At 47.5% G+C, this 21,311-nt stretch overlaps 6 protein-coding genes across 6 annotated transcripts; all 6 read left to right on the top strand.

The window, feature by feature from the left end:
- Window positions 1–2,254: 2,254 nt before the first annotated feature.
- EDB93DRAFT_1250051 (uncharacterized protein) lies at window positions 2,255–4,962 on the top strand (the record flags this gene model as incomplete). Its single annotated transcript, XM_041452941.1, has 6 exons — window positions 2,255–2,397; window positions 2,446–2,670; window positions 2,727–3,334; window positions 3,373–3,606; window positions 3,659–4,291; window positions 4,340–4,962. 6 exons carry the CDS (start codon window positions 2,255–2,257, stop codon window positions 4,960–4,962), a joined length of 2,466 nt encoding a protein of 821 aa, XP_041308197.1.
- A 1,735-nt stretch (window positions 4,963–6,697) lies between these two features.
- Window positions 6,698–7,130, top strand: EDB93DRAFT_1043164 (uncharacterized protein; the record flags this gene model as incomplete). Its single annotated transcript, XM_041444588.1, has 3 exons — window positions 6,698–6,770; window positions 6,842–6,960; window positions 6,999–7,130. Coding segments are annotated over 3 exons (324 nt in total), but the record flags the coding sequence as incomplete, so codon positions are not given.
- A 2,844-nt stretch (window positions 7,131–9,974) lies between these two features.
- On the top strand, window positions 9,975–12,164 carry EDB93DRAFT_1143854 (uncharacterized protein). The gene is made up of 8 exons (XM_041449415.1): window positions 9,975–10,132; window positions 10,235–10,606; window positions 10,822–10,959; window positions 11,010–11,138; window positions 11,191–11,460; window positions 11,508–11,598; window positions 11,641–11,798; window positions 11,846–12,164. The coding sequence occupies exons 1-8, from the start codon at window positions 10,117–10,119 to the stop codon at window positions 11,917–11,919; spliced, it is 1,248 nt and encodes a 415-aa protein (XP_041308195.1). The 5' UTR covers window positions 9,975–10,116; the 3' UTR covers window positions 11,920–12,164.
- Window positions 12,165–13,133: 969 nt separating this feature from the next.
- EDB93DRAFT_362196 (uncharacterized protein) lies at window positions 13,134–16,330 on the top strand. The gene is made up of 7 exons (XM_041456196.1): window positions 13,134–13,466; window positions 13,514–13,738; window positions 13,795–14,310; window positions 14,368–14,399; window positions 14,453–14,671; window positions 14,725–15,357; window positions 15,406–16,330. Exons 1-7 carry the CDS (start codon window positions 13,324–13,326, stop codon window positions 16,014–16,016), a joined length of 2,379 nt encoding a protein of 792 aa, XP_041308194.1. The 5' UTR covers window positions 13,134–13,323; the 3' UTR covers window positions 16,017–16,330.
- A 599-nt stretch (window positions 16,331–16,929) lies between these two features.
- EDB93DRAFT_1103681 (uncharacterized protein) lies at window positions 16,930–18,707 on the top strand (the record flags this gene model as incomplete). Its single annotated transcript, XM_041447328.1, has 8 exons — window positions 16,930–17,037; window positions 17,075–17,246; window positions 17,275–17,313; window positions 17,368–18,000; window positions 18,050–18,302; window positions 18,336–18,406; window positions 18,464–18,553; window positions 18,685–18,707. 8 exons carry the CDS (start codon window positions 16,930–16,932, stop codon window positions 18,705–18,707), a joined length of 1,389 nt encoding a protein of 462 aa, XP_041308193.1.
- A 351-nt stretch (window positions 18,708–19,058) lies between these two features.
- On the top strand, window positions 19,059–21,256 carry EDB93DRAFT_362038 (uncharacterized protein). The gene is made up of 14 exons (XM_041456195.1): window positions 19,059–19,134; window positions 19,198–19,413; window positions 19,481–19,513; window positions 19,565–19,584; window positions 19,641–19,655; window positions 19,705–19,743; window positions 19,803–19,831; window positions 19,890–19,903; window positions 19,956–19,982; window positions 20,146–20,205; window positions 20,264–20,398; window positions 20,451–20,682; window positions 20,742–20,796; window positions 20,851–21,256. Exons 2-14 carry the CDS (start codon window positions 19,341–19,343, stop codon window positions 21,049–21,051), a joined length of 933 nt encoding a protein of 310 aa, XP_041308192.1. The 5' UTR covers window positions 19,059–19,134; window positions 19,198–19,340; the 3' UTR covers window positions 21,052–21,256.
- Window positions 21,257–21,311: the final 55 nt, after the last annotated feature.

Here is a 21,311-nt window from a genome sequence, read left to right as displayed (position 1 = left end):
ACGGTCTATTCTGAATTCAAGTACCGCGATTCAGACGGGTTGCCTGCCGAGCCGTCGAGAGTCGACCATATCTGCATGAGTAGCCATCGGGAAGGCTGTGTTAACATGATCATGAGTATCAAACGAGAAGAGGTGCAGTAGACATAAAGGCGCTTCTCCCACCTCTATCTCAGAAATTCCCGACCTCAGGTTGCATGGCTAGAGTTAGTACGCATACTGCAAGTATTCGTTTAGCAGGGCAAATATCTAGTGAATGTACGAACATAGTGCAAATCCAGTGGTCGACGTGTTTTACATTCATGAGGTATCTTGTCGATGCTGACGGGGTACTTACTATCAGTAGCCGCTAGCCAGAAATCATTAACCGTTAATCCTTCGGTAAAAGTTCGATATCAGAACCGAGAAATTTACGCTTCGGCTCTGCTATCAGTATTCCCACACTTTTGACAACCCTCCACCAAGTCTCTCAGGGTTCTGCCTGGTGCTAGACGAAGCTGGATAATCTATGTAGCTGACTCACAACATAGCCATGGCAAGTAACTTTGCAGAATGAAAGAACTTTATAACTAGGGATTCTTGTATAAACTCGATACACTCCGGTCCCAGGCGCAACGCTGACGCAGATCTAGATGTGACCGTCCAGAAACCTCTCTGTACGCCGCCAAAATGTTTATAGCCAATCTTGCAGTCAATTACCTGCTGATCATTACCCGGTACCGTCGTCGGTGAGTTCATTCCTCTGCCGAGATTGGTCGCGCTTACCACAGCCCTTTCAGACGATGTAATGTGGGTCTGCTATCATGTTTGGCAAGGGATCAGTCAATGCTCAGGTATCAACCTCATCCAAGATCTCCCGCAATTAATGCTGCTTTTGTACGCCCTACAACCACTGTTCGATCTTTACAGTTTGGACCAAAACAAGAACTTCCTTTCAGTTCAGGTTGAGAGGAAACGATGCCACGAATTCAAAATTAAGGATGAACAACTTTGAGAAGTGGATCTGCTTCACACCAGTCAGGATGAAAGAACAACACACTACGGACCACAAGGACAGACCACTAATGTGGTCCCTGTTACCAGTGAAGCCGCACTAACGAAGAAATGCAGCAACTTCCAGGATGGAATTGTGGCCAAGATTTTTTGGAGAGAGGCGAGTCGCACTTGCGAGCCTGTCATCTTGGACAAAGTTAAGGAGATCGTGAAGGGCACAATACTGAAAGAGATCACATTTCTGAGCTGCACCACACGCTCAAGAATCCTATGACCGCCATCCTAGAAGCGCTTGGCGTTCCCTTCCCCACCACGGGCAGTCACGTGCCAACAAAGAGCTTTTCGACGACTTCGCGCTAGTGTATTTTTATGTACGTGTTTCATTGAATTTACATGGCTCCTCGTCGACATGGCGTGTAGGCCGCCTTACTCTATCGCAAGGAGGGGTTCACGAACCAAGGGCCACTTCCGAGTCATGGGCACATCTGGAGGGCGCAGAAGCGCTTGATAGATCGCTGTTCCTCAAGGCCGCGGGACCATCTGATGGGTGTCATAACTTGAATGAGCGAGCGCACGAGACCTTATGACAAGGTTTTCCTGCGAGGAATCAAATGTATTGATCGTCCAACATCACTAGTTTACACATTAACAGTAACATGCAGCACACGGAACTAAAAGGGGGTAACAATTGTAAGGACAACAGAATGCTAGATGGCGCGAGCGTCGGACTCCCTTGTACTCTGAAAAAATAAATCCCAAAATCAAGATTCTTAGAAGAACTTCTGTTGATCCTGATCCTGATTCCTGAATCAATGAACTTCTTCAATTTGGATTAAGCATCAGGTTTGATTGCGTACCGAGGACGCGATGTGTGGTAGATAGCGGAGTACCTCTCACCATGAAAAGATGAACTAGCTGGCGTGCTGCTGTCACCGATCTGATTTCTGACGAACTGACAAAGTACTACTAGACTCGACGACCGTTACAGTAGATGAATTTTAGTCTGGACTTGAATAAGTCAGAGTCACGTGTGCGTGTTGGTGGGAACGCGTCGGAGTCTCTTCTAACCACAACCGCCACATCAATCCACATCTGAAGATCCGACAAATCAGATTGATCGATGGCACACTAGTACTACCATTTGCGCCACATTGGTTGACCAGATATAAGGCAAGCAGGATGCAGTCGTCTTTCTTGTCCTCTTAATTTTCTCCCCTTTCCCAGTGCAACATCCAATCAGCGTAATTATTGAACGCCTAGCGTCATGTCCCCTGCCAGCGAGACTGGCATATCGTTGACTCCTCCACGCCCCAATGCGCCGGACCAAGGTGCTAGCAAACTAGAATCTACCCCAAACAGCCGTGGGGCTTCGGTTGTCAGCGAGAACATCGGGCTGGTCGGTGTCAAGTGTGTGCATTTCCTGTTTTATTGAATGGCACCTAACATTTTATCAAGGGTGAAGCAAGTACGCCCGTGGATTCAACGCGATATAGAGCAGGTTAAGGAATGCAAAGCAGATGCCATGCTGCAAGCCCTCCTGCAGCGCGCTTCTTCCGCTCCCGAGACTGAACAGCCCGAGCTCTTGCAAAAGTGCCTCAAAGCAGTTCTGCCTGTTTGCAATGGACAGGCCTCCACCGCGCTGTCAAAGTCCGCTGACGTCAAGACAGCCCTCAACGAATAGTGAGTGCTTGTCCTAAGTTCAACGATCACGTTTTCATGCTCACAACGATGGCAAGCGTACGTCCAGGAGTAGAAAACGATTTCTACAGCCCTTTCACAAGAGCCTCTAACGTTGCGCTCGCTTGTCTTGAGGAGATCAAGGTCGACGGGATGCGTGCTCCTGTCCCTGCCGTGGACATGATCTGCCAGCAGAACGATATGCCCATGCACCAAATGCACCAAAATAAGCCATCAATTCGGAAGCCTGACTTGGTCATTCTCCCTCTGAATAGTGCATGTGCTCCCTTCCAGGATGAGAAGGGCGGCAAGAAGGGTAAACAGACCGGCAAACAGAAGGGCAAACAGAACGACAGACAGAACGACGACCAAAACAACGACGAGAAGGATGATGAGCAGCGCAAGAAGAGACGCAAGGCTCATATGGACACGAATGCAACGGTAAAGGCACAAAATCTTCCCTGGAAAGATGTTCTCGCTTGCATCGAGTTCAAGAGAAAGACGCCAGGGAGGAAGAAAGGGATTGCGCCACCGCCCTCTTCGTATGCAGTGACAGACTATGTCCCTACAAAGCCAGAATATCTGCCAGTGGATCATCTTCGGGCCGCAGACCCGGCGCCAGGCCCCTCGCAGACCCCAGCGGCACAAACTGCGTCCGACGCTGCAAGTAAGTAATGATATCGAGGATTCTGAGATAAAACTAAGTCGGCCAAGCTGCAGTTCTATCTTCTGGCCTTGCTCTTGCCCAGCCTTTCCAGGGCGGGTCCAGTTCCAAGCGCAAGGCCACGGACACTTTGGAATCTGCCGCGAAGAAATCCAAGACGAACCCCGACGATGCAGATGCGGAACTAGATGTGACCGTCCAGACGGGTCTGTACGCTGCCGAAATGTTTGCGGCCAATCTTGCAGTTAATTATCTGCTGAATATCATCGTCGTCGGTAGGTTTGTTCGGCTGTTGAGATTGGCCGCGCTCTTACCAAAGCTTTCCAGACGATGTAATGTGGATCTGGTATTATGATCGGCAAGGGGTCATTCAATGCTCAGGCATAAACTTCATCCAAGATCTACCGCGATTCATGGTGCTATTGTATGCTTTACAACGCTTCGACCTTCATGATTGGGGCCGAAGCAGGGACTTCCTCCCGGTCCAAGTTGATGGGAAACGATGCCACGAATTCAAAATCCAGGATGAAAAACTCGGAGAGGTGGATCTGCTGCTTCACACCAGTCACGACGAAAGAGTGACGCACTACGGACTGCAAGGACGTGCCACCAATGTGGTCCCTGTCACCAGCGAAGCGCTCACGAAAAAATACGGAAAGCTCCAGGATGGGATGGTAGCCAAGATCTTTTGGGGAGAGGCGAATCGCATTAGCGAGCCTGCCATCTTGGACAAGGTTAAGGAGATTGCTAAGGCGCATAATACCGTAAAAGACCATATTCCCGAGCTGCTTTGGCACCACCAGTTCACGAATCCTACGTCCACCATCCGAGAAGCGCTCGGCGTTCCGGAGCCCACCACAGGCAGTCGCGTGCTTTACATACTTGTGTTCCGCAAGCTCCACTCCATTACGACGCTCAAGACCGAGGACCTTTTCGACGTATGGCGTCAGTGCATCCTATGTATGTGTTAGATTGGATCTACGTGGCTTTCGTTGACATGGTGTGCAGGCCACGTTACTCTATGGAAGGAAGGGGTCCATCATCGAGATGTCAGCCCTGGAAACCTGATGTGGTACTGGAAAGATGGGAAGCGGATGGGCGTTCTAAACGACTACGATCTATCCTCATTGGCGAATGACCCGGGTCCTCGGGGCAACGAGCGCACAGGCACGGTGCCGTTCATGGCACTTGATCTTCTCACCGAAGAGGGTCAACGAGGCCAAGTTAAACACTTATATCGTCATGATCTGGAGTCGTTTATGTGGTGCTTCGCCTGGATTTGCTTCCGTTACGAGAACGGAGTCCTTCTACCACAGAAATATCGCCTCCTTGATGAATGGGCGACTTTAGACGCTGTAGCGTGTGGTGAGAAGAAGTACTATTTTCAGGGTCATGTGAAACCTCCCCCACGCTCGCACATACCCGAGTCTGTATGGAAGTTTCTTGTAGATTGTTTCGATGTGCTTGACACGCACACCTTCAATCGACGTAAACAACTAATACGATCGACACAAAGAGGAGACAAGCCGGCCAACTTCGAGGAATCAGATTCAGATATTGATAGTTTTCTACAGTCTTTCGAAGATACCAAGAGCTGGGTCGCGCTTAGTAAATCCCTACCCTCACACTGATTTTTTTACCCGTTACACTACCTAGCATACGGTTTTCTGGCTCCGACATTTGCGTCAATTGCCCATGTACTTCGTCTCCAGTACGTAGGTAAAGCAATGGGATAGATGGATGATAGCGACTCGTCATTGCGCAAAAGAAATTGTGTAAATGGTGGCTAATTTCCAACAAAAGTGCAGCGCGCTACGTAGGATCGAGGAAACACATTTGATATGTACTTGATTACGGGTCGCGATACAGCACATGAACACACCTGCTGAACTCACTTGCAAGTCGTGGAGTCATATAATTTGTACCTTGATCAAATCACCAAGGATTTCGGTTCATATTTCAGCAAGCCATCTCCTTCAACCGCGAGGTTTTTGCCCATGGTAATTTTCCAAGATCTAAATAGATGTGTCTATCGTGGTTCACGAATCACGCTACATCGAGGAGCAATGTACTCGCGAGCCGGAAATAATAGAAAAGGTCTCCGAGATCCCGAAGCAAGAGATTGCCGAAGACCCTATACCTCACTGCATTCTAGAAGTAAACCAAGCGTCTATATGGCCCCCTGTTAGAAGATCGTGTTGCAGGACACCATGATCTCTGAAATGCAGTGCTCAGTCGTCGAGAGGATTTAATCCTTGGCAACATATTATATTACAGATGAAAGGGCACATTGATGGGCATCTTGTGCGACTACGATCTTCAGACTGCAGCGAGTCCCGAGTGCAACGAGCGCACGAGCACGGTGCCATTCATGGCGCTTGATCATCTCACCACATTGAGGCGAAGTCAAACACCTGCATCGTCATGGTTTCGAGATGTTCATCCGAATACTTGAGTGAGTTATCTGCGTTACAAAGGTGGTGTTCTCTGATCGGTAGAGTCTCATCCTCTTGATTTTTGGGACACTGCAAATGTCGAGCCATGTAGAAGAAGTTAGCTTTTCTGTATCACTTTGTGAAATTCAAAACATTACCCAGAATGAATACTTGTATTTGGTGGTCGATTGTGGGGTCCTCGGCAGTGCTCAGATCGGATCGCATCGTAAACACCGGGTGAGTGTGCACCTCCAGGAAGTCGAGGTGTTGCAATCAGGTGAAGATGCGGAGCAGGGGTGCAAGCGCTGAGGAAGGCAGATTTTATGACGATGATCTGTTTTCTGAGTTGACTACTGCCTAGGCCTGGGTTGCGACATGCACTACCACGAATCCGAATATCCCCGATGTACAGTTGCCACTTGGACTACCTTTGCAGTTCAGTAGTTTGACTTATGAGTCGACAAATGAGCTGGGTTCGGCTTCGAAATATTCCATTGCATACAATACCAACATAATACCAGTGGTCACCGGGGAGCGAAAGCATGTGTCAAATAAAAGTGATTTGGAGAAGCTACAGGTTCGTATAGACTTTCTGTGCATACGAGCTTGCAAACGATATGCGTACTCTCATGATTGCACAGTGAATAGCTGCAGCGCACTGTCTATCTGTGTTGATCAGGATTGTCGCGGTATATTGCCAGTGCGTCTAGAAGTCGTTGGTTGGTCGTATGTACGGGTCGCAGGTAATACTAGTAGTCTGAATGCGAGAAGAAAGTTGAACAGGCGCTTGAACGGAGAAATCCGTCGGAGTTACCCCATATATGTCTATTATGTCAGGACCGGACGGCCCGAACGCCAATAATCGATTCGTTCATGATCATCATGACCTACATAGTACCACACACCAACTTGAACTTGGAACACGATGGAATTTACTCCATGTCACCCTCAACCATTCACGTTTCAGCAAGCTATCTCCTTTGACCCCGAAGTTTCTGCCGATGGTATGTTGTCACGATTCCAAAGACGCATATCCAAGCGCCATTGACTTGAACATTAAAACATCAAACATCAGAGATCAGTCGTCTTCAAAACTCCATCTCCCATCTAAAACGCACGCAAGAAGAACTCCAGGAATATGCAGATGACCCAGACGTTGCACAGGCAATCAAAGAAAACAACCAGACGCTGTCAGTACAAGGCAGTCGATGGAATTTGCTACACTTATTAAGATCGGGACATGCGTTCACAGAGCATCGCAAGATGAGCGAATATTCATGCTCAAGTTAGCGCTCACTCAGCGCGGAGCGTCGAATGCTACCAGCGCTCATTATGACCTTCCTCCTGAACCGGAACCTGAAAGCAGAAATGGTAGGCATGGTGGATTTGGGACGGGTGATAATGGACTCGAGCCGTTGGACGCGCCTCTCCGGGGAGACAACTCGGGCCTTGGGTCATCGAATTTGGCTGGGGAGGATGAACAAGAAAGCGGTGTGCATCTGTAGTTTTACGTTATTGATCATATTTTCTGCATTGTACTAATCACTTTATGCATCGGTCAGACATGATGTTGCGACTCGATCTTTCAAGCGCTAGTGAGCCATGACCTTAATCACCATTTCTAGTTTGTCTAGTTCTGATATACACGTTATGTATAGTAAGGGGCAAGTTGTCAATAGACGGTGCTTACTTTTTGATTACATATCCTTGTGACGGTTCAAATTTATAGCCTTGCGACGGCCAGCCGTAGTGTTTTTCTCCCATCCAGGAATCTTGCCAGGTTGTTCACTTACCAAGTGGTCGGAGGACCGGGATTATCTTGCCCGTCTCCCTTTTCCACACGCATACGGTCTTGTTGTTCGATACACTTGCGTCGAACCAATGATGTTCTCTCAGCTCAAGTTGAGAGAAAGCGATGCCACGAATTTAAAGTCAAGGTGAGGCGGATCTGCTGCTTGACAACGAAAGAGTGTACTACGGACTAACGGGACACCAATGTGGTCACTGTTGCTAGTGAAGCGCTCACGAAGAAATACAGCTACTTCCAGGATGGGACGGTGACCAGGACCTTCTAGGGAGAGGCCAATTTGAAGAGATTGCTAAGGCGCACAACATCGCAGTAAAAGACCATATTTCCGAGCTTCTCTGGCACCACACATTCACGAATCTTACGTCCGCCATCCGAGAGGCACTCTGTGACCTACCCCATGGGCAGTCGCATGTTCTACATAATCGTATTCCGCAAGCTCCGCCCCATCATGAAGCTTCGCGATGAGGAACGGGTTGACGCGTGGCATCAATGTGTCCTGTGTACGCATTTATAATGCTCTTCATTGATGTGGCGTGCAGGCCACCTTACTCTGTCGTGATGGAAGGACAGGATCTATCATCGAGATGTGAGCCGGGAAGCGACTATGATCTATCCTCGTTTTCGGATTACCCAGGTTCTCGAGCACACGGGCATGGTGGCGTCATGATCCCGTTCATGGCGCTCGGTCTTCTCACCGAAGACGGTGATGTGTGACCTGTTACTAGTCCGAAATTGTTCGGCTCATCAAACTAAGTACCAACCAACCAGCTCCCGTCCACTGAGGCCGATGTACCCCAGAAACCGTTTGAGAAAGGCACAGCTTCCATTATGAGCAATCCGGTCCTAGTAAGCCGTCGGCACACAGACAAACACACAGCGTCTTCACGCCCATATGCTGCCGGTCATCGTTTCAGTCATCGGGCGTCCTCACTCATCATGTCCTCCCAACACCGATAATATATTATGGAAACCCTGCCTCTAGTAATCCTCGGTCACCATGTCTTCCCAACGCCGAAAGTCCACTATGGAGATTAGGCAAATGTTAGCGCCAGTGTATGTGCTCCAACCCTCTGTAAGTACTCTACTGTCACTGCATGGACTTTTGATTGATCAACTCGAACCTTTACTCAGCGCGTGGACGTGTTCCAGACATGTTATCACTGGTCACTGCCTTTCGCAGCACTCCACCAGGCCCAGCTGAACTAGAGGATGTCGCACTGACATTCGTTAGGTACTGTGGCTTCCACGAGACAATGTTTCCTGGTTATCCTCAGCTTCACGGTGGTCTTCGTCACATACCGAATTGTTGCTGGGTCATTCATCACACAGCATGCACATCGTCGTGAACGTTCATGTAAGTAGCGTTAATTTTCATATATTTCATGTGGTAAATAACTTTGGTAGATATGTTACCAAGGCACATGCTCACACAAAGCGGCAGTACAAATGTTGCGCAACGACGCGCATCGATGCACATTGCTGGACAATCTCGCACAAACACTACACAACCATCTGACATCAGCATACGCAACTGTGAGTGGCAACTTTGCTCAATTCCGTTCACACATTGAGGATTTGTAGACCGCATCTTGGAAAAGGTCGCATCATCTTACCTGGTCAAATGGTCCATGCGTCGGTTCTATTTCGTCACAATTACAGGTCGAAAGCAAGGTTCTGGAGAAATCCCCACCAATGGCCTGAGGCGATCTATTTCCATGTTGGCAACGATGAGCAGTCGCAGTCGCAGTCACAAGGCCCACTGGCACAAACTCATATCTGGGAAGTTTCTTTCAAACGTTCGACTGCCGAAGCTCTCGTTGGTACGATTCACAAGAAGCACGTGCTTGATTATGTTGATCGCTTGGCCTTCTTGTGTTCATTTAGTAAGATGACAGGCAATTTTGATATACTGATCTGATCTTATGGATTGCAGGACTCGGAAGTGAAGTGGTGCGGACGATGGATTCCAGGCCACTTAAGACGCTGGAAGCCATACTTGGTATTCACGGCAAAAACACCGCGAATATCGAATATGCACCAGAAGACAAAGAGGGGATCTCTTCCCGGACAGAGGCCGAAGTAGAAGATCCTACACTCGTGCGCCTAAGCGCAGTCACTGCGGACTCGGTATGTATTGCCTCTCCAACGCTGCTGTGACGAACTCTCAGAAATGCACAGTCGAGAGGAACAAGGTCGAGGAAAGCATACTAGACAAGCTCGATGTTCTTGCCCTGCTTAAAGATAAGCAACCAGCACGCCGAGACAGAGTCTATGCAGCTCTTCTGGCTCTTTGTGAAATTGAGACACTAAGAAAGAAGCTCCTTAACGACGATATGATTAAACGAATCATCGAGCTCTGCAAGGATGGCGAAACACAATTGATTGCGACGAAGGCATTGTCACACCTTGCCGAACGCTTTGGTTAGTTGCCTTGTCCGTCTAAATTGTTTCAAACACACACCCTCATACGCGATTAAACCAAAGATGAAACACTTGTCATCCTTTTGGGACAGGACACTGATATCGAAGCAATCCTTGCTATGTTGAAAGACAATTGTGAGTCTTCGCCTGTCAAGCCGTTCTTCCTCTTTACTGTATCTCAGCCACACCCATCGTCGTTGCTGCGTTAAAGATTCTATCGGCTATGACCAACGAAAGTCAGTCCCCACATAGATTCACGGAAATTAGTACGTTCTGATATTTCATGTTCAGTGACTTTGAAAAGTTTGGAGGATAAGCTATCGAAAAGCAAACAATCAGAGATTGTCAGCAGAAGACTCAAGGCGTTGATAAAGCGTCGTGAATTCCTCATCACTCCCGCTGCGGTAGCTACATTATGCGATCTCTGCAAAATTAGTTGGAGTACTCTTCTTATTCCTGTGATCAACGCTGACGCTTTTCTGAACATGGCCGAATTTCTTGAAACGACCATGAAAAGCGGTATTCTTGCCACATTGATTGACCTGCTTGAGTTCGATAAGCAAGGTTTGAGCGGTGGACCACGTGGCTTAATGCAACTCGCTAACTTTGGTTCGTGTCTAAAACTGTCTATGTAAAGAGATCCTCCCTATCGGATAACTTATTCCATTGCTCAGAGGATGTGCGCAAAGAGCTCGCACAAGGTTCGCATATTGACAAACTAATTGCGTTTTCAAGAGATAACACAGTGGAGAAGAGCAAGGAGGCGATTGAAGCGCTCAAAGAGCTATCAACATACGGTACGGTTTGTAAAATGTTTGTTCCAGAAAAACTGATATTCGTCTCAGATGAACTTCGCCAAAAAATCATCGAGAGAGGAGGCCTGGTTAGCATCGTCGGTAAGCTGGCGAAACTAGATCACGCGTTATTCGCTGCGGATGCGCTCCTGAATCTCATGCAACATGGTAAGTGCTGCCAGGTATTTTTTCAACAATTTTGACTGGACTACATTCAGACGACGCCAAGGAACAGATACTAGATTCCAAGGTGGATCTACATTTGCTGCAGATGATCGAGAAACGCATCTTTGACGGAACGATCGGGAGGGAGGGCATGGATATCCTTAAGGATATATTCGAAAATGGTTCGGAAATTTGATACTTCCGCGCTCTATGGGGTTCTTACGAGTTGTACAGACGACTTGCGAGGTATCATGTTAGTCCCAAAGAATGAAGCGTCACCCTTTGATGCTTTTTGGAATCTCGGTGGCAAGGATACACCCCAATGGCGATTCCGGAACGCGGCAAACTGCGCCCTGGAGAAAACGGCCTACAGAGTAGTCACGAAACAAGATTTTTCCAAGTACCGAAGAAATGTCATTTGGATTTTGCGCAAGATGATCGAAAACGAGTCAACCTCTGTTCAGAACAGCGCTATCAATTACCTGCGTACTATCGTTGAGCATGGTTGGTTCGCATATTGCCGTTGAGAATTCACATTGATCAAGATACAGAGGACGCATATCAACAAATGATTGAAGCCGAGATAGTGAAACCCCTTTTATCGTGTCTTGAAGCCACGGGTGTGGGACAATCTGGCTCTCAGTGATGTTTTTAGAAAGATTGCATGTGACAGTGAGAGTTTAGGATAACCTATTGCGATGCTAACATGCTCATACACTCCTCAGAGTCCTTACGTAATGAGATTGTAAAGAATGTCGATATACTGGCTACAATGCTCAGTAGTCAATATCCTGTCGAGGTTAACCGCGTGACTGCTACGCTCATAGCTTTATCTTCTCACGGTAAAAGCCCGCCTAATTCTAATTCTTAAAGCTAATCACATTTTCAGGAGAGATACGAGAGAAAGTTCAGGAGACAGTAGGGATGCTCAATTCTAAAATGTCGTCGTCAATGTCGACTTGACCTTACGGCTGTCCTCTCGTAAATACTTACGTGGACCCTGAACCTTTCCTGATTTAGTCGTCAAACCTTGCGTCTACTGCACTCTACATCTTGTCACTATCCTTCCTTGCAATTGCTGTTAGAGCCCAATTTAACTACTCAAAGCTTCTCATGTTTATTGCGAAATCTACTTTTCACAGAGTATCCTCGTCCTAATCCTATTCCCAGTAAACCATTCTATGTAGTATTGCTCAATAATGTTTAAATCTTTCCCCAAATCAATGATTCAAAAGTATCATGAATAAATGTTTAGGAAAATTACTACTCCCACATGGGAATGTTCAGGTAGCTAACCTGGGCTCTATACAGCGAGGATTGGGACGAGGATACTCTGTGAAAAGGTGTAGAATGCTTCCCATGCGAAGGTTTAACCGACACGGTAGCGGCTAAATCAGGAAAGGTTCAGGGTCTGCGTAAGTAGTTTACGAGAGGACGGCCGTAAGGTTAAGTCGACATTGACAACGACATTTTAGAATTGAACATCCCTAGTTCAGTATCAAAACCTGAAGAGGGATACACTGCACTACTTAAATCCACATCGCCAGCCCCACGAACATGGTCGGTTGTTCTGCAACATCTTTTCTTGACGTGTTAAAGCTTGCTTTTAGATCAGTAAACCATTGCATCCGAGGCCATTAATTCGCTTATCGAGAGATATAAAGCTACATCATGGTCGTACGGAGTGCTGCAAAATACTTACCTGGACTAGACATTCAAGGCTACCCAACATCATTCAGGTTACACATTAACAGTAACATGCAGCACACGGAACTAAAAGGGGGTAACAATTGTAAGGACAACAGAATGCTAGATGGCGCGAGCGTCGGACTCCCTTGTACTCTGAGAAAATAAATCCCAAAATCAAGATTCTTAGAAGAACTTCTGTTGATCCTGATCCTGATTCCTGAATCAATGAACTTCTTCAATTTGGATTAAGCATCAGGTTTGATTGCGTACCGAGGACGCGATGTGTGTGGTAGATAGCGGAGTACCTCTCACCATGAAAAGATGAACTAGCTGGCGTGCTGCTGTCACCGATCTGATTTCTGACGAACTGACAAAGTACTACTAGACTCGACGACGTTACAGTAGATGAATTTTAGTCTGGACTTGAATAAGTCAGAGTCACGTGTGCGTGTTGGTGGGAACGCGTCGGAGTCTCTTCTAACCACAACCGCCACATCAATCCACATCTGAAGATCCGACAAATCAGATTGATCGATGGCACACTAGTACTACCATTTGCGCCACATTGGTTGACCAGATATAAGGCAAGCAGGATGCAGTCGTCTCTCTTGTCCTCTTAATTTTCTCCCCTTTCCCAGTGCAACATCCAATCAGCGTAATTATTGAACGCCTAGCGTCATGTCCCCTGCCAGCGAGACTGGCATATCATTGACTCCTCCACGCCCCAATGCGCCGGACCAAGGTGCTAGCAAACTAGAATCTACCCCAAACAGCCGTGGGGCTTCGGTTGTCAGCGAGAACATCGGCCTGGTCGGTGTCAAGTGCGTACATTTCATGTTTTATTGAATGCACCTGACATGTTACCAAGGGTTAAGCAAGTCCGCCCATGGATTCAACGCGATATAGAACAGGTTAAGGAGTGCAAGGCAGATGCCATGCTGCAAGCCCTCCTGCAGCGCGCTTCTTCCGCTCCCGAGACTGAACAGCCCAAGCTCTTGCAAAAGTGCCTCAAAGCAGTTATGCCAGTTTGCAATGGAGAGGCCTCCACCGCGTTTTTAAAGTCTTCTGATGTCAAGACAGCCCTCAACGAATAGTGAGTTCTTGTTCTAAGTCGAGGGATCACGTCTTCATGCTCACAACGATGGCAAGCGTACGCCCAGGAGCAGAAAACAACTTCTACAGCCCTTTCATAAGAGCCACCAACATTGCGCTCGCTTGTCTTGAGAAGATCAAGGTCGACGGGATGCGTGCTCCTGTCCCTGCCGTGGACATGATCTGCCAGCAGAACGATATGCCCATGCACCAAATGCACCAAAATAAGCCATCAATTCGGAAGCCTGACTTGGTCATTCTTCCTCTGAACAGCGCATGTGCTCCCTTCGAGGATGAGAAGGGCAGCAAGAAAGGTAAACAGACCGGCAAACAGAAGGGCAAACAGAACGACAGACAGAACGACGACGAAAACGACGAGAAGGATGACGACCAGCGCAAGAAGAGACGCAAGGCTCATATGGATACGAATGCAACGGTAAAGGCACAAAATCTCCGCTGGGAAGATGTTCTCGCTTGCATCGAGTTCAAGAGAAAGACGCCAGGGAGGAAGAAAGGGATTGCGCCACCGCCCTCTTCGTATGCAGTGACAGACTATGTCCCTACAAAGCCAGAATATCTGCCAGTGGATCATCTTCGGGCCGCAGACCCGGCGCCAGGCCCCTCGCAGACCCCAGCGGCACAAAGTGCGTCCGACACTGCAAGTAAGTAATGGTATCAAGGATTCTGAAACGAAAATAAATCGGCCAAACTGCAGTTTCATCTTCCGGCCTTACTCTTGCCCAACCTTCCCAGGGCGGGTCCAGCTCCAAGCGCAAGGCTGCGGGCACTTTGGAATCTGCTGCGAAGAAATCCAAGATGAACCCCGAAGAGACCGACGTGGAACTAGATGTGACTGTCCAGACGGGTCTGTACGCCGCCGAAATGTTTGCAGCCAACCTTGCAGTTAATTATCTGCTGAATATCATCGTCGTCGGTGGGTTTGTTCGGCTGTTGAGATTGGCCGCGATCTGATCAAAGCTTTTTCAGATGATGTAATGTGGATCTGGTATTATGATCGGCAAGGGATCATTCAATGCTCAGGCATTAACTTCATCCAAGATCTACCGCGATTCATGGTGCTGCTGTATGCTTTACAACGATTCGATCTTCAGGGTTGGGGCCGAAACAAGGACTTTCTCCCAGTTCAAGTTGATGGGAAACGATGCCACGAATTCAAAATCCAGGATGAAAAATTCGGAGAGGTGGATCTGCTGCTTCACACCAGTCACGATGAAAGAGTGACGCACTATGGACTGCAAGGACGTGCCACCAATGTGGTCCCTGTAACCAGCGAAGCGCTCACGAAAAAATACGGAAAGCTCCAGGATGGGATGGTAGCCAAAATCTTTTGGGGAGAGGCGAATCGCATTAGCGAGCCTGCCATCTTGGACAAGGTTAAGGAGATTGCTAAGGCGCATAATACCGTAAAAGACCATATTCCCGAGCTGCTTTGGCACCACCAGTTCACGAATCCTACGTCCACCATCCGAGAAGCGCTCGGCGTTCCGGAGCCCACCACAGGCAGTCGCGTGCTTTACATACTTGTGTTCCGCAAGCTCCACTCCATTACGACGCTCAAGACCGAGGACCTTTTCGACGTATGGCGTCAGTGCATTCTATGTATGTGTCAGATTAAATTTGCGTGGCTTTCGTTGACATGGTGTGCAGGCCACGTTACTCTATGGAAGGAAGGGGTCCATCATCGAGATGTCAGCCCTGGAAACCTGATGTGGTACTGGAAGGACGGGCAGCGGATAGGCGTTTTGAACGACTACGATCTGTCCTCATTGGCGGATGATCCAGGTCCTCGGGGCAACGAGCGCACGGGCACAGTGCCGTTCATGGCGCTCGATCTTCTCACCGAAGAGGGTCAACGAGGCCAAGTGAAACACTTATATCGTCATGATCTGGAGTCGTTTATGTGGTGCTTCGTCTGGATTTCCTTGCGTTACGAGAATGGAGTCCTTCTACAACGTGGATCGCGCCCCTTCGATGAATGGGCGACTTTAGACGCTGTAGCATGTGGTAAGGAGAAGTACTATTTTCAGGGTCATATGAAACTTCCTCCACGCTCGCACATATCCGAGTCTTTATGGGCACTCCTTGTGGACTGTTTTTGGGTGCTTAAAAGGGATGCTGACGACCGGCACTATCTTGGCCTTAAACGGTCGTCGGGCTCAGGACGCCAACAGCCTAATGCTCAGGACTCAGATCCTGATGCTTTTTTATCTAAATTTACAAGTTTAAAGACTTGGGCTGAGCTCAGGAAACCTGAGTGATTTTCCTTGCTCGTTACCCTATACGCGGTTTCTTATATATCGATACGTATGACTTTCAGTTGCAGATTGAGATTCACAATACAAGTGGTCGACCATTCACTTCCCATATGATAATTGAAAGCTGCTAGGGACTAAATATTTCGAATGAGCATGATGCATCTTGCCACTTATTCGTTTGTGACCTTCACTGGCAGGATCGTGTTGAAACCATCCTTGGCTTACAGCGCAACTAATGCTTCGATCATTTGTGCTAGACAATCTCACTGGGCATCATTCTGCGAGAGCAATCTGAATATTAATCATGTATGCGTTCTGCCTGCATGAATCTCAATATTACTCTTAGAAAAATGTCCTAAGGACTTGGAGAAATCAAGCCTGAGCTCGGCCTTGAGTCAGGACTCAGTACTCAGGACTACCGAGAACATGATGTATGTGGTATATGGCGGAGTCCCTCTCACCATGAAAAAAATGAATCAGTAGTGCGCCGCTATATCGATCTTACTTTTGAAAGTGCTATAGCGAGTAAGTTAGATTATTACGGAGGTTGGCAAGTGACAACTTGTCAGGTCACGTGCGCGTGTTGAAACGTTGATGCGTCGTTGGAGTCTTCGACTCTTCGAACTGTTGTACTACATAGGTCCACATCACATCAATCCACAAATCAAATCAATAGTCCATCACAATTGCGCGACATTGGCTGACCAGATATAAGATAAGCAAGAAGCAGTCATATTTCTTGTGCCGTTGAAGCACGATATGAAGCGCGAGGCTCATGTGAACACGAATGCAATGGCAAAGCCAACAAATTACCCCCGGAGATATGTTCTAACTTCCATCGAGTTTAGGAGAAAGATGTCAGGGATGACAAAAGGTATCATTTACCTACCGCCCTCTTCGTATACTCTGACAGATTATGTCCCTACCAAACCTGAATATCTGCCAGTGGATCAACTTCAGGCTGAAAATCCAGCGCCAGGCTCTTCGCAGACCCCAGCAATACAAACACTGTCATACACTGCTTGTAAGTGCTGATATTTATGACTCCGAGATAAAACTAGATCGTCAAAGCTGCAGTTCTATCTTCCGGCCTTGCTCTTGCCAGGCCTTCCCAGGGCGGGTCCAGCTTCAAGCGCAAGACCAGGGACGCTTTGGAATCCGCCGCGAAAAAATTCAAGATGAACCCTGACGACGCGGACGTGGACGGCGATCTAGATGTGACCGTCCAGACGGGTCTGTACGCCGCCTGAATTGCTTGCAGCCAGTCTTGGAGTCAATTATCTGCTGAATATCGTCATCGGTGAGTTTATTGGTCTGTTGAGATTGGCCATGCTATTACCAAAGTTTTTTTTAGATAATGTAATGTGGATCTGGTATTGGGACCGACAAGGGATCATTGAATGTTCTAGCATAAACTTTACTCAAGATCTTCCGTCATTCATGATGCTTTTATATGCTCTACAACGTTTCACTCTTCACGATTGGGGGCGAAAAATGGACTTTTTCTCAGTTCAAGCTGAGGGGAAACGATGCCACGAATTCAAAATCAAGGATGAGAAACTCGGAGAGGTGGATTTGCTGCTTCACACCAGTCACGATAAAAGAGTGACGCACTACGGACTGCAAGGACGTGCCACTGATGTGGTTCTTGTCATCAGCGAAGCGCTCACGAAGAAATACAGAAACTTCCGGGATGGGATGGTGGCCAAGATCCTTTGGGGAGAGGCAAATTGCACCAGCGAGCCAGAAATTATAAACAAGGTCAAGGAGATCGGGAAAGTACACGATACCGTAAAAGACCATATTCACGAGCTGCTATGGCACCACCAATCCATGAATCCTACGTCCATCATCCGAGAAGCGCTCGGCGTTCCGGAACCTACCACGGGCAGTCGCGTGCTCTACATTATTCTATTCCACAAGCTCCTCACCATCACGAAACTTCACGGCAAAGAGCTTTTCGACGCCTGGCATCAATGTATCTTGTGTGCGTCTTTGGTTGGGTTTACGTAGCTCTTTGTTGATATAGTGTGCAGGCCACCTTACTCTGTGGAAAGAAGGAGTTTGTCACCGAGATGTCAGCCCTGGAAATTTGATGTGGTACTGGAAAGATGGGAGGCGGATAGGCCTTTTAAACGACTACGATCTATCCTCGTTGGCGGATGACCCGGGTTATCAGGGCAATGAGCACCCAGGCACGGTGCCGTTCATGGCGCACGAGCTTCTTGCCGAAGATGGTCAACAAGGCAAAGTGAAACACCTATATCGCTATGATCTGGAGTCATTTATGTGGGTTTTTGCTTGGATCTGCTTGCGTTACAGAAAGGGTGTCCTACTACCACGAAGATTGCGTCCCTTCGATGAGTGGGCGACTTCAAGCGCTATTGTATGCGGTAAGGAGAAGTTGGTTTTTCTCAATGACTTGACCGCTTTTGCATCCTCGGACATAGACCAAGTCACATGGGAGTTTCTTATGGACTGTTTTGTGGTACTTAAAATGGATGCCGACAACCGATACTATCTTCGCTTTAAACGGCCATGTAAGTCGGTTGAATGCCAACAGCCCAACGCCGACTCAGATCTCGATGCTTTTCTATCTAAATTCACAAGTTTAGAGGGTTGGGCTAAGCTCAGCAAACCTATACATGGTATTGATACTTGTAATTTTCAGTCGTAGATTCGCAATACAAGTAGTCGACCGTTCACTAGTTTAATGTCGTGCTTCAAAGCTAATAGGGACTCTTCCGGATCCATGCTAAATTCACCCCCATAGGCTCGCAGCACAGCTAATGATTCAATCAACCATTCACACGCTTCCCATTTCATGACTAAACCAAAATTTTAGATTTGAACTCAGGCTGATATTCAGCGTGGCGTTCACATTACACAGATCTACACAATAAAGAAGGAATGACTTCTGCCCTCATTCGGTCTGCATGCATAAGACTAAACGCAGTGCGCAAGAACTTGAAAACTTGAAGGGCGATGAAAGCAAGGTGCCAAGCTTCAAGATCACGAGCAAGTCCTTCGATCTTCTGTGTCTCTCCATGTCAAACTTCAAGTTTCCCGGTGTTTCATGGCCAAACATCAGCGGCCTTTACGTTGATAGTTGAATGGTGTCGTATGTGTGCCTTTCCCTATTCACTTGAGTTTCAACCTGAAACACTTACCTCACCGAATCAAGGCTGCCGGGGCATGTCTATCATTTCTCAGTCTCGCTTCGGTGGTCCAATGGCAAGTGCCGTATAACGGTATTATGTCCAGCAAAAACGCCGTCACCATACGTATACCAAGGTCGTTATTCCAGTTTGCTCATCCTCTACTATCATGACCTTGGCCTCAAATATTCTCTTTTTTGGGCCATTCATCAAGGCGAGTCGTATCGACAGCTATTTTGCAGGTTCGTGGAGAACGAATCTGAATGATGATAGTGATGTGTCGGTCTAACCTTGGCTGCGATTTCACAGTCGCCTCCGCTGTTGGGTTGATATACGATTGGGGTGAGCACGACTAAGCACGAAAGGCACTGACATCCTCACGACTATTTCCAGCACTTACATTCGGTCAAGAAGTAGGTCGATGATATTACTGAAGCAGCCTTCTTACTAAGAACTTCTGCGTTGATAGGTTGAATTGATCTGGGTGGGCATCAATAGAATGACGCGAGAACGCAACTAATCATTCGCGGCAGAAGAAACGCTGGTCCCTAATGACGGCGATGTATTTGAGTGTATGCGGTTTGTGTTACCAGTGTGGTGGACAAATTGTGCTAACTCGAAAGGATCCTAGGTGCGCTATGTTGGACTAATATATTCTATGTATGTTTGGAAGGTTCAAAAATTGGTGTTGTACTAATCTGCCATCTCTTACAATCAGCATCAGAGTATTACGTATGTCTCCTCGTATACAGTATTTTTGTTTCTCCTGACCGGCGGTAAACAGTGTTTATTCCGGTGACAACTGCAGTGAGTATCTACTTGAAGTTCTATGACCACATTCCTGACCAATCAAACTTTCGTGTAGGGGTGAGTGATATTCTTCAAAGACTTTTCTAAGTTCACTGTAATGATTGCTACAGCTGTGAGTTTTTTTCCGGGCGTACGAACCTCCATACCGTTACTGAAGTTATCAGGCCCTGGTGGGTACCTCGCACTTGATTGGATGTGTGTCGTCACAAATGCTATACTGGGCGGTGAGCTACGCTGTTGCAATACTTCCGTGGTATTTGATTGACTGAAACGTTACACAAGTCATCATGATTGCTCGGTTATATGCCATGTATCAGAAATCTAGAAACGTGTTGACATTTCTTGTTGTCGTCTTCCTGGCTGTCAACATCGCCAACGGAGTGCTCGCGGGAATAATAATGAAGGATGTTTCAGGGGGTAAGGTTAATTGTGGGTGAAATACAGGTGCATGCTCATTGACAAATACCAGAGATAGTCGTTCTCTCAGGCATGTATCAGTGCATCGTTAGCTTTGGGGGAGATAGTGTATTCCTGGGTTCCGTTACTTGGATATTTGCTGCTGTATGGGAGCTCGTCACACTGTGTCTCGCAGTCTGGATCACTGCCAAACACTTCCGTGAATTACGGCGCTCATCGGCAGGGGGTATCATCGGGGACTGTTTCACGGTGTTGATCAAGACTCATGTGCTTTACTTTGCGAGGTGAGCTCATAGCAGTATGAATGGCGTTTTTTTGACCGCTGGATTTTTGCGGATGCTAGCTTTGTTCCTATTGCTTGCTTCAACCTTGCTTATTTATCTCCAATAACCCAAGTGGTATGTCAACCTTTCACTGAACCCCACGTGTATGCACAGTTCACGATCTTGTAGGAACCATATTCTATGAAACGGCACATTTATGTTGGGTTTCTCCAAATTTTCTCACTAGCGGGGAAGTTTGTGCTGGGACCACGCCTGATCATTGGTGTTCGAGAGTATCACGCTAGGCTTGTGACTGACTCAGATGCAGCAACTAGCGTGACCTCCATTGTTTTCGAGAAGCACGTATATGACGGGAAATGCTCGGTATGATTTACACTAGTTGGGTACTGTGCAGGGAGCGGGTGGTTTTCTTTTGGTATCGTTGTGTTACAAGTACTTGGGTGTTTTACAACGGACAAGTGTATTTCACGACTCGCACTTGCACCAAGTGGTGCAAGCTCATTAGAAAGTTTCGCAAGTATGCACGTCTGAGTGCTCGAGCTGAATTCAGAAAGGAGCTAATGGAATTCATTCATTTATCGTTGATCAAGTTTACTACGCGCCTTTTACCTTCGCAGGTAAGGAAGGCA

Source organism: Suillus bovinus (genome assembly GCF_016758785.1).
Source record: "Suillus bovinus strain UH-Sbo-P2 chromosome Unknown EDB93scaffold_24, whole genome shotgun sequence".
In the NCBI taxonomy this organism is placed as follows: domain Eukaryota; kingdom Fungi; phylum Basidiomycota; class Agaricomycetes; order Boletales; family Suillaceae; genus Suillus; species Suillus bovinus.
The sequence above is the reverse complement of the archived record's forward strand: the minus strand, read 5'-3'. Positions and strand labels throughout refer to the sequence as shown.